This window comes from Aythya fuligula, chromosome 11 (genome assembly GCF_009819795.1).
Source record: "Aythya fuligula isolate bAytFul2 chromosome 11, bAytFul2.pri, whole genome shotgun sequence".
Lineage (NCBI taxonomy): Eukaryota > Metazoa > Chordata > Aves > Anseriformes > Anatidae > Aythya > Aythya fuligula.
This window is the reverse complement of record NC_045569.1, coordinates 8,299,564-8,311,958: the sequence shown is the minus strand read 5'-3', so window position 1 is coordinate 8,311,958 and position 12,395 is coordinate 8,299,564. Positions and strand designations below refer to the sequence as shown.

At 42.1% G+C, this 12,395-nt stretch overlaps 1 protein-coding gene across 2 annotated transcripts in view; it reads left to right on the top strand.

Annotated features, from left to right (window-relative positions):
• The window catches only part of SCAPER (S-phase cyclin A associated protein in the ER), a 157,812-nt gene extending 146,483 nt beyond the window's left edge, over positions 1 to 11,329 (top strand). For both annotated transcript variants that reach the window (XM_032194784.1, XM_032194785.1), the window contains exons 30-32: positions 6,038 to 6,229; positions 8,865 to 8,916; positions 10,587 to 11,329. In XM_032194784.1, coding sequence (XP_032050675.1) covers positions 6,038 to 6,229; positions 8,865 to 8,916; positions 10,587 to 10,681 — 339 coding nt within the window. In that variant the 3' untranslated portion in view covers positions 10,682 to 11,329. The remainder of the gene's footprint in view (positions 1 to 6,037; positions 6,230 to 8,864; positions 8,917 to 10,586) is intronic.
• The last annotated feature ends 1,066 nt before the right edge of the window (positions 11,330 to 12,395 follow it).

Here is a 12,395-nt window from a genome sequence, read left to right as displayed (position 1 = left end):
TTGTGCCAATTAGAACTGACTTTGATAGAAATTATAAATAGAAAAGAAACGTTAATAGTTCCCATACCAACAGTACAGTTTTAAGAGCCAAATGTTTACAATGGCCATGTCCAAGTTGAGAACTGTAGGTCATGCAAGATTGTGGAAGTGCCAGGGGGTGCCCCTTAGAGAGAACCATTAGCCTTGTAGTCCACATTGTTCAGAGAATATTGTGTCTGAACCTGAAATAGGTTACAGCAGAAGACCACAGTCAAAGTGGACATTTTAATGCTTTGCTTCATTAAAAAAAAAAAAAATCAGCTTGCAGTGACAATGGCTGTTATTTGTTACTAAGAGACTATGGAATACAGTTGTTCATTAAGAGTGTTTTCTCTGCAAGAGCTGAGGAAGGCATCACTTCAGGAAATTTTATACTTAACTTTAAGATTCAAGCCAGTTCTCCTGTTTCCAATTACACGTTGCTGTGATAATTTCATCTCACTTTACATTTGATGTAAGAGCTACAATTTCTAATACTGAAAAAAAAAATAATGAAAAATGCCAGCAACCTTTGAGGAAACAATAAATGGCAAAAACTCTTACAAATTTTAGACATGCTGCTCACTAGTACAATTGATGATGTCTTGCAGCTTTTCAGAGGTATATACAGTCCTCGGTAAATAATAATTATTTCACAATATGATGTTTGTCTGCTCTAGCACAGTTTAGTTCCTTGAGAACCTGGCTTTCTGAATCAACTGAATACTTGCTTCTCGGTTCTTTGTTTCGCCATTGCACAGACAAAAAGCTTGCTGCAGGCTTTCTGTTCCTCCTGACCAGAAAATTAATTACACTTTTTGAAAGATAATTCCTGCTTTTTTATGGTGTGTATGGACAGAAATAAATGACATGAATGGTGCTTTTCCAGAGCTGCAAATGTCCAAGTGAAACAAGAAAACCTAAATCCATCAGTCGAACTAAACTAAATATTGCTCTGAAAATCACCACTTCCACTCTCTAGTAATCCTGGACTGGCCTTGAGCGTTACAGAAGGAGTAAAAAAGATCATTTTGTAAGACTGAACCTTCTTTTTTCTGTTGTTCCTTGTAGCAAAATATCTGACAATATTTAATGTGTGTGTGCATAGAAGCACTTAAAAACAATCTGTGATCTTAATCTTCTCTAAATCTCTGAAGAGTTGCTGGCAAATTTTAAATTCAGTTAGTTTTTTTGTTTTTTTTTTTGTTTTTTTTTTCAAATGCTTGTCATGTAGAAAGTATGAAGTTACAACTTGGAAACAGACATTTGGATTGTCAGCAGCAATACTTCCTCATGGGTTAAAAAAAAATGTAAATCTTCAAAAAAAACATTTTGATTAAACTAGTTCTTGAAAACCAAGCCACAGCCATCTTCACTTACGAGTCAAATCAGGATATTAGAGTTCTTAAAGAATATATGAATCACTAGTTCACCTCAATTTGGGTAATATTTTTTCAGGATTTTACATGCACCCATCCCTCAGCTTTCTGACTGACACATCAGATTTCTCAATGAAAATTCTGATTATTACTTGTAAGATGTTTATAAACTTAGCTACCCTAGTGCAGTTCCAAAGACTAGAGGTTTCTTGTTTTATTTTATTTTTTTCTTTTTGTAAAATTAGCCATTGAGTTGGTAAGATTTGACTTCTTATTTATTACGACATGTAGCTGCTGATGTGTATCAATCAAAAAAGCAGGATCCTGTTAGCTATGAATATTTTACTGCATAGCTTTGGCAAAAGTTTATGCATAGGCATGTAAGTATTTTTTTTCATGATAAAAGGTATATAGGGAAAGATTGAATCCAAGACAGATGTTTTATATATTGCATACAGTATGTAAGAAGAATTATGAGGTGTTCACCAAAATGTCTTTCTCTTGGTAGTTCTCATGCAAAGACTGCCCCTGTGTATGCGAGCAGTTATCTCCCTGCCCTTGCGAGCAAGGAAGGGAGTCACAGCTTCCAGATTCTCATTGCTCCAGGATCCACAGAAAGCTCCTTTTGGGTCTCCGGAGCTTCTCAGAGAAAGGGAAGAGCTGTACATTGCCTAAGCTATTCAGAGGAAATTGAACTTACATTATTTAGGTTCATGCTTGTGCATTTATTAGGTCCCTAGCAAAGGTCTTCAGTCCTGTGAAGATCTGCTTTGCAAGGTGCCGGAAAAGAAAAGGGAAAAGAAAGGTGCTGGAGCTGTCCCAGCGGGCATACAAAGAAGAATTGCACGATCCAGGACGGAAAAGCCTTCTAGCAGTCACCTGGACTGTGTAGCCAGAAACACTGCTTCAGTGTTTCGCAGCAGGAGAAGCCTTATCTCCTAGCAAAATGATGAGTTCCCCTCACAACTTTATTACTGTTCCAATACTACAAGGAACTTTTAATTTTTTTGATTGATTGTCCTTTTTTTATTGCTCAAGTGCTGTGTGGCATATTGCTGGCTTTTGTCATTGTAGCCTGTTTTGAAAGACTGACTTTTATACTGCTTCAGACTTTCACAGCTAGAAGAATTGCAGCAATGTGTAAGCAATATACTATATAGTGAATATTGGCCCAAAGAAACTTGAGAAAAAAAATGGATTCCACCTTGAGACAACAGGAATCATTCTTTCCTAAGTGGTAAGCTTCAGTGGATGGAGATGGTTATTGCATTCGAGAGGCACACGGAAGCAGGGCTTGTTGGATGGGGTAGGGAAGAGGCGAGTGCCTGCCCCTCTGGCTATTGGAGATGAAGCACATTAGTGGGGCCTGCGGGAGGCGTTAACCAGTGGGAGTGACAGAAGATAACAGATAGGCAACCCTGAGAGGTGTTGCTCGGTAAAAAGTTCCCCCAGGTCATCACATCAGTCATTGTGCTGGACAGTCAGCTAGTGCGGCTCTGTAGACACAGCATGCGAGCTGGAAACTGGAGATTCAGACAGAGACCCAGCATGGAGATCACTGTTCCTAAACATGGCTCTTAGCGAAGCTTGAAAGTAAACAGTATCAAGTATTAGAGTGGCATGCATTGTATACAGCCCTTCCTAACTGTCACTTACGTGGTGGAAAGGCTGCCTGTCTGGCACAGTAAGGGACCTGAGATGCTCTAGCTTCTTGTTTTGGACATGCTTTTACGTGGAGAGCAGAGTGCACCACCGGCCAGTGCTTGCTCGTGTGCTGTCTGTTACTCACGTCTCCTCGTCGTCTGCTGGGCTCCGCTTCCACTGCTGAAACGTACTGGAGATGGTCTTCAGTTTGGCAGGTAGCAGGAAGAAAAACTTTATTAATTCGTCATGAAATAGTATTTCACAAACATAGTTGCACTTTGTCTTACCTGCATGTAGCTTTTGTCTTCACAAGGTTTTTCCAATGTTTACTGTGTTGGGTCAAAACCAACATAGGCTAAGCAAGTTCATCGTCTTTGCAATTTCTTTAAGCAAAGCACAGGCAAAACTAATGAGGCGATATGAATATCTTGAAATTAATAGTAGGCAACACTTTAAGTAAAATACAGAAAACAGCAATTTGAATGAACTGCTCTGAATAACAGTAGAGTAGCTTTTACTAATTTGGTAGAGGTCTCAATTCAGAAAAAGACCACAAGCAAATATTAATGGGACCTAGGCACATATCTGGAGTTAAGCAGGTGCTTAAGTGCTTGGCTGTACAGAAATGCAGTGATTTAATTAAGATCTTGTTACGTTTGACAGGCATATCTGACTTTCAGGCTGGAGAGAGAGCAACAAGAAAAGCTAATTCTAGTATGTGACAGGAATTCCTGCACAGCCTTTCAGTAAGGGGTTTGTATCTCATATGAGAGCATTTTATGAGAAGAGTATTCCAGGTCTGCAAAACTCCCTAGAATTGTCCAGCAAAGAGAAGGAAGTGACTGTTTAAAAAAAAAAAAAAAAAACTTTTTCCAACGTAAAAAAGTCGTAGACAAGGTTTTCATATGTTTTCTTTAATGTTCATCTGCTCAGTTGAGTGCTGGACTTCACTTTCTCTGCCACTTGACAGTGAAACGAGGAATATGCTCTTAGAGGTCTATTTGCTTGGGAATTTTTTCCAGTGAGGGGTAAGTTATTTCATGATTTTTTTTCAGGCTACATAATGCAGTGTATCAGGTTTAGTGTAGCTGCATTAGTACAATGAGCTGAACTCATTTAATTGATTCCATGTGTGATAAATACCAGATTAAAATAATCAGCAGCTCTTGTGTATAACTTCCCTATCTTTAATGTTGATAACATCTTAGTAAAAAAAAAAAAAAAAATTAAAAAAAAAAAAAAAAGGTAATGAAATAGTAATTCTGTGAGCGCTGTTTGGGTGTCTGCACTGTTCATTTGAGAAGAGTTCGCTAATTATCCATGGCATTTCTAGAACAGGTAAGGGAAGTGAAGTGTGAAATGAAAAATGAAAACTCCTCAAAACTGCTTTTTCTGGGTCTATTCCTCAGGTCCAGTGGCCATTAAAAAGAAGTGGAATTCTCTCACTCTGTCCTGTACAAATACCAATTGTAGTTACATTAGTACAGTTACGACTGATTCAAAGTACTTTTCTGACTGTAGGATTTGCCATAGAAAAGCCTAGAGTTAGATCATACCCACCGTGATTAATTTACAATTCCAGCAGTAAGCACAAAGCGTGGTAGCCAACAGCTAAGTTCAGCATCATCCAAATGCTTTCGTGGTGGGCTAGATATTTTCCTCAAAAGAGCACTGTATACTTAATTGTCACGTATTTGTCTGTCTCTTAAAAATTCCTCCTGGCTTTAAGGGCATTAAGACAATTCTGCCAGTATTTTGAAAGGTTTTCAGTGCCTTTTAGGCTGGTGAACTGAAAAAAATGCAAACTATTACTTTGTTGATCTTGTTTTTAAACTGAAATGCATTATCAACTCAGAGTGTGTTCTTAAGGTATTGTTAAAAGTGCTTTGAAAACTTGTAAATCCCTGTAATTTATGTTCCTGTGGTCTCAACTGCTTCTTTCTGTCCTTCTGGTTTTAATTTCAATGCAGTCTTGTCTGGGTGTGTACCTGTAAAAATTGTGTTTTTCCAAGTACAATTTACAGTCATGACCCTAAGTTTTACAGTGTTCAGCCCTATAGGAGCTTCCTCCTATGCTGAAAAGCCAACTTTAGGTCAAACAGCTCTTTCATATTATAATTGTCTAATCGAGGTTGCTTGGAACGGATCCGATTTTGAATTTTTGTTAGTTTATCACAAAGACTTTATAAAAATATCAAGTAAATTGGAAAGGTTCCTTTGCAAGAAACCAGTATAGCATTGCCTTATTTTTCCAGATGTACGCAGTTGTAAACTTAGCCTGCTTCATGACAACAGTCCCATTTATCTAAACAATTCTCCTTTTAGAGTCAATGGCACTGATAGAAACTGAGATAAGAAATACAGATGGGAGGATCTTTTGGAGTCTCTACTGAAACTCATTGCTGTGCAGCTTACAATCACCTTTTCTTTCTGTGCCTGAGAATGCGTAGCAGACATCTATGATGAAACAGAGTCCTCTGTGATTGCCAGAGAGCACTCCAGTAAAGGATGAGCAAGCTTCATCAGGCTTTTATGGTCCTGGTGATCTCGCTCTTGATATATTTTTTTTTTCCAATAAAGATATTCTTACTGTGTTTAAATGGCAGCAGTTGTTTCTATCTTTGTTTTTGTGGGTGTTTTTTTGTAGTCCTAAACTTAGAACAGTGCCTTTGCTTTAATTCTTTGTCTTAAACAAAAGTATTGTAATGCTCAGATTAATCCAGTTCTTATTTTTACTGTCTTTTTTGGTGATACAGGCAAAAGCAGTTTCGCAGCCTTATTTTCTTTGTGTTCCCCTGCAATAAAAATAATATTTGCACACTAAAACAGAAGTTAGTTGGACTAAATGTTCTAAGATTTATTTTTAGTATTTACTAAAATGTTTTCTTCTCAGCCATGCTCATATTTTTAGCATGACTTCAACACTCTTGATGATTAACAGGAAGAGAAGACCAGATAGGCTACGTGTTCTAATTTTGTTACGTTTGTGTTTTCAGATCATTGTACAATCTGGCCGTCACCCCACAGTGCTGCAGAAGCTATGCCAGTTGCCTTTCCAGTATTTCAGTGATCCTCGTTTAATCAAAGTGCTCTTCCCTTCACTAATAGCTGCTTGTTACAATAACTCCCAGAACAAGATCATCCTGGAGCAGGAGATGAGCTGTGTGTTACTCGCCACGTTCATTCAGGTAGCTATGCCAGTAAGAGCAGTGCGTGCAGGAAGACTGCAGCCGTTTTTCTCACCTTTGCTGTGTATATAGAAATCGCTTGCCTTAGGTAAAACAAGTAAACAGCACTGAAGTACTTTAAGATTCTGTGCAGCTCTTTTCAAACCACAGATGATGCCTGTACTTGAGACATCTTAAAACATTGAAAGGTTACCATTTAGTTTGGGTTCTCCCTATCGCCTGCAGCATCCTGTTGTCATTAAAGTTACTGGACGTGAAAAGAAGATTTGGTGTAGATCATACTGTTACCAGACAATTCTTTTAAAATACTTTTTTTTTTTTTTAAAGGGCTGCACATACAGCATATCTGAAATCTGTATGTTAATCTGTTTATATATAAATGTACAGTTGTATACTGTGTACATCAGATTTACAGGGAGAACTGAACAGAAGTGTATATATTTTATGCAGAAAATACACAGAACATATGTTACCGGTCTAATCTTGCAATCTTTATTTTTGACAGTAAGCCACTGAGGTCATTACAAATACTGTTTTGAATAAGGATTTACAGCGAGTTTGTTCTCTTTGTGTAAATTTATATGCTGTGCTTTATTTATCAGCTTTCACGTGTGCCTCATGCTTGCCGATACGTTTATCCATCTATCTTCAAATGAATAAATGCTGTTTTCATAAACACTTTGCTATTACAGAATAATATGCTTTTAGGACTCTCTATCAGTCACCTGAGAGTTACTGTTGTTGATACGGAAACATTGCTCCAACTCGTTCCTAATGCTTTACAGCTAGTCAAAGGGTAGGCTACACAGATTTGGGGGAGAGGGCGTAAGAACTAAATGTTTACTAAAAGTCTTAGCTTAACTAAGTTATAACTGACTTATCAAGCTTCTGAGTGGGACTACTTTTTCTTCTTACGATACTAAAATAGTTGCACATCAAATCAAAAATGACAATGAAAACTTCGTAACTTAGCATTAGAAGTATTGGCCATATTTTAATGAACTTCTGTTTAAATACAAAGCTGTAATTCATCTTTGATTCTTTTATATTGAAACATTTTAATATGGAAACTACAGATTTCACTCTAGAAGGTGCAGTAGCAAAAAATAAGCATTATCAGTAAATGCAGCAAGCTTGATTTGTGTTCCAATTTAAAAAAAAAAAAAAAAAGTAAGGAATAGTGTCCCCAATCAAATAATTAAGGTTATTTACCTTGATTCCTTTAGTCTAATAGTGGCATTTAAATCCCCAGTAGCTTCAGAAAAATATAAGTATATTTGCAAGGGTCAGTGTTATTCATTTGATTTCTAATAAGAGGAGTATTTATATCTCAGATGCCAAGTCCCCGTGCTATTCCTTCAGGCTTTTAGAAGAGTTGCCCTAAAATACAGAAGATCCTCGTGGGCTCTACACTCAAGTTTTTGCTGGCTTCGCTGATACCTCAATATTTTACTCTTTTTAAAATCTCATCCCAAATGTTGAACACACACACACACACATAAAGGACGATTCTGAAAGGAACCAAGGAATGCTCAAATCCCCGTACACACAGAAGAGCCTTGCCCCTGCACTTTTATTTCAACCCGCTGCAGTTTGTCAAGCAAATCTCTCGTTTGCTTCAGTGGAAATTTTGGTAAAGTCTGTAAAATGTTTCCCTGTGACTAGAAAATGAGATTCTTCCTGTGCCAGGGAATGCAAAAAGAAGTCCCGTTTACGTAAAAGTTTGGTCATGTGTACGAATATAACACTTAAATACAGTGTGTTAAATGTGTGCAGCGTAAATCAAAGGAAAATGATTGCTGGATTTTGCAGCTATCCACGTTAAGCCTCGTGGCCAACAGATCTATTTCTATCCTCCCGCCGAAGGTTGCATCATCTTTTCTTTGTTATTTCTGTTTCTAGATGGGCTGAAATACTTTTTAAAAATACATATTTAGAAGTATCTATGATTTGCTAAATTGTATCTCCTGTCAAATAAACCACCTCTGCTCAGGGAGAGCTTAAACTAAAGATCTGCTCCTCAAAACCCTCTCCGAACTGGGGCAGCTGAGCTGCATAATCCTGCTTGGTTCAGAGCGAAGTCGGTGTCCTTGCCGACTCTGGAGGACGCAGCCTCCTGCCCAGTAGGAGCAGCGGGTGCAGTATTGCCTGGAGTTAATCCTTGGAGAAACTTCACTTACTGTCAGGGAATCAGGATCTCAGGCTCCTGGGTCACCGGGAAGCACAACTGATCAAACTGGGATCATTCAACAATTTTGTAAGCGTGTGTTTGGGCTCTGTAGTGCAAGTCTAAAACACTACTTGTTTTAAAGAAATATAGCTATATCAATTGTCTCAAATAAAAAAGTCATGATAATTATTTCCAAAGAAGATACTGAAAAGCTGTTTTTCTGTGATGTGTATTAAAGTATCATTAAAAAAAAAGTTACGAACTCCACTGTATATTATAGAATTTAATTATTAGCAGTTCTCTGTTATGATGTGTAGCAAACAAGACAATTTGTTAATTTACGGATAATTTACAGATTTCATAATGTATTAGTATTTTTGGGTGACTGTGAATGCTTACAAAGTTGTTTTATTTCCTCAGATGCAAGATCTGAAGACCTGATTTTTTTTTTTTTTTTTTTCATAGGACTTTGCACAGAGTTCAGGCCAAATGGATAATCAGTTATCTCATCAGAGGGGTAGGTCTCCATGAAATGTAACATAGTAGCAATTAGGCTACAAAATATGTAGATAATACATTTTACTGTGAATGAGATATTTTTTCAATCTGCCTCACCATGAAAGGAATACAGCAGAATGATTTTACAGTTTTGGGAAAGGCTCCCTAGCTTGAAATTTGACTAAAACGTGTGTGGCTTCCAGTCTGCTATTCACAGTATCAGGAATTCAGGCTGTTAATCTTTATTAAATGCTGTGTGGTATTCTGTCCTAAAATGTGATCCTGTACGTGCACACATTTAATTAGCTGTCACAAAGACTACCTTCAAAAGTTTTAGGTTACAGAAGCCGTGGAGCCATACCAATACACCAGAGGAGCCAAAAATTAGTAAAATACTGTCCTGTAATTATCCTGTAAAGTTTGTCAGTTTGCAGAAGAATTGCAGCTTTTCCTCTGTTCCAAGTATTGTGTAAAAATGCAGTTAACCATTTTAGACTAACCATTTGAAAGATTCTCAGCTAAGACAGCTCTTACTTGTTGAACAAATGTGAAATTCAAGTACATTGATGGGAAAATCATCTTGAGTCACCCGCGTTTTGCGTAAAGTATGTCGCTTGGACAGTTGTTTCTCCCTAATAGCAAGCAGAAGTTCACCACTGTATTGCTGAATGCTTGGCAGAAGATAAGCAGTTCTAGGTCTAAAACATAAGCTTTGTGTTTAAAAATAAATTACAAAATTTAAAATTAACATAAACATGGTGATTTTACTGTCAACATTATACCTTCTAGTTTGAAGCAGCCTCGTGCAGTGTCTGCAAAACAAACTTTCCAGGATTGCATTTGCATGAGAATCTGCTGAAGAAATATCTAAAATCCAAGTGGAAAACTGCTTTTTTATTTTCATTATTCAAACTGAATGAACTTTTAAACAAAGATGAATATGTGGTGACATGAGAGTGTAATTTCTAAACATTCCCCTGTTGCAAAAAGCTGAGTTAATAATAGCAGTATGAGCAAGATTATTTTATCTATTATATCACTTTAAATGTGAAGGACAGACAGGGTTGTTTCCCCCTCCCAAAAAAGAATAAAAATAAAAATGGGAACAGTAACGCTGCTCTGAAAAGAATTTGAAAGTTCTCCATTGTTCAGTGCTGCACTGCAACACGCTGCTGGCGGGGTCAGATCCTGCAAACCTTCGCACGCATGTGTAGTCCATTCACGTCACCAGCAGTGCTTGCAGGAGTACAAGCTGCGCTTGCCATCTTGCTGCGAGCTTTGGGGGAATCGGGGAGCACAGCTCCTCCGCAGCGCTTTGTCGAACAGGGGGCTGCTGAGCCGAGCCAGGCTGCGCCAGCACAAGCACGGCTGAGCGGGTCCCCACGGGGTCTGGAAACACGCAGTATGTAGAGCCATACATAATGCCGCAGTGCCTGCCGCGGAGAGCCCAGTAAATTAAAAACCTGCACCTCTGCTCATCAGGCCCCCGTGCCCCCATTTTCAAAGCCCAGACTCGATGCCTGTAGCTCTGCATTAGCGTTACTCCGTGATGTGAGAAGTTTTTGTTAGGGGGAGGGGAGCAAATGACTTGAAGTATCTCGAATTGGCTGCGTGTTCATTATTCTTGTTTTATTGCCATCTTATCTAGAGGGGGAATAACTTGGTGATTTTATGTTCTGTCTTCAACAGAAAAATTTTTCAATTCTCAAGATTATCTTGAGCTGTCCAACAGATTCCCCCGGCAGTCCTGGGAAGAAGCTCGACAGTTCTTCTTGAAAAAATAAGTGGTGTATTTGTTTTTAAGGTCCCTGGCATTGTAATACTGACTGGTTCGTGCTGACTACCTTCTTTACAAGGCTATTCCGAAAAATTTTTGATACTCTAAATACTTATGCTGTAGATATATATAATTTGCACTATTTATATCATAAGTACTGTAGATACTTTCAAGTTCTGTTTCGTAATTTTGATAATTTGAGTTTGTTTCATTCATGGATCCTATGTCATGGTTTGGGTACTTTCTACCTTGTGATGTGGTGGTACTTGCACTGCAGAACCAAGATTGCCAATAGAGGAAATATGTTCTATATGTCTTGTAATAAAATAACTTATTCTGACTATGGAGTGACTTCTGCGTTACAAATGTTGGTGTGTCTGAATTACGATAAGCAGCACAAGGCTCGGAGAGGGGAAAAAAGCAGCCAAGCAAGGCGGGTAAGATGTCCTTCCAGTTACTCAGACGTCTAAAGCATTTCTCAGAACTGGCTCTGAGGAAACTCCGTTTGTAATGTTTTGCTGATACGCCCCGCATAATACGGATTTTGTAAACCGTGCGCGTTTCTAACGTTTCGGGAAGCCTTTAATAACGCTGTTTTAAACGTTGTGATGTTCTGCCGGCGCCCTTCCCCTGCACTCCCCCATTAAACCCTCGGCCCTGCCGCCCGCCTCAGCGCTTTCTTCTCGCGCCTCGCGCCCTTCCCGCGCAGGGCCCCGCGGCCCGGCCCCAGCCGCCCCCTCAGCACGGCCCGGCCCGGCCCCAGAGCCGCGGCCGCCGCTGCCGGGGCCCGTCAGGAAGGCGCCGCCGGGGCCGTGCCGAGCTCGCCGCGCTCCGGGCCGCCCTCAGCGGGCGCTGTCCCCGCTTCGCAGCCCCGCGCCGGGCCCCCCACCCCCCCGCCTCCGGCCCGCACCTGAGGCGCGGCGCTCGGGACCCGACCCGCCCGGGAGCCGCGGGCTGAGGGTGGCCGCGGGCGCGGTGTGAGGGCGGCCCCGCGCCCACGGAGGAGCGGGACGGGGCCCGGCGGATCGTTCTCGGGAGCCGAAACCCGGCCCGGCCGCGGCTCCGCCCGCAGCGCCCAGCGGGCCGCAGGTAACGAATGCGGGGGCCCCGCCGCGGGGGAGCCGCGGACCCGCAGAGATGGGGGCGGCCCGGGCCGCTCGGGCGCTCCGCGAGCCCCGACGGCAGCCGCGGAGCGGCCGCACGGGCCGTGAGGGGGGTGCGGGGAGAGGGGACGCGGGGCAGCGGCGCCCTCCCAGCCGCCGGGCGCTGGGGACGCGGGGGGCAGCGCGGGGCCGCCCTGCGGGGAGCGGGGAGGGAGCCGGGGCCGCGGGCGGGTGACGGCAGAGGCCGGTAAGGGGCCGCCGGCCGCGGCTGGGCGGGGAGAAACGAGGGCGTGCGAGGGGCCGCCGAGCCCCGGACGGCCCCGGGGCAGCCCCGGCGGGAAGCGATGCGGCCCGGCTCCGCGGCAGGTGCGGGCGCGGCCCCGGGGCTGCCCGAACGGGGAACCGGCGCTCCGCCTCCAAGCCGTGAACACGCGGCCCCGGCGGGGGGGGAGAGGCCGCGACGGCAAAACCGGGCTGGGGGCTGCGGGGCCGGGGGCTGGGGGCTGCGACGGACCCCGCCCGGCCCTCCCCGCCCCGCCGCCCGCCCGCTCCCGGGGCCGGGGCCCCGCCGCCGCCCTCCCGTCCCTTATTTTCGTTTCAATCCTTTTTTCTTTTTAC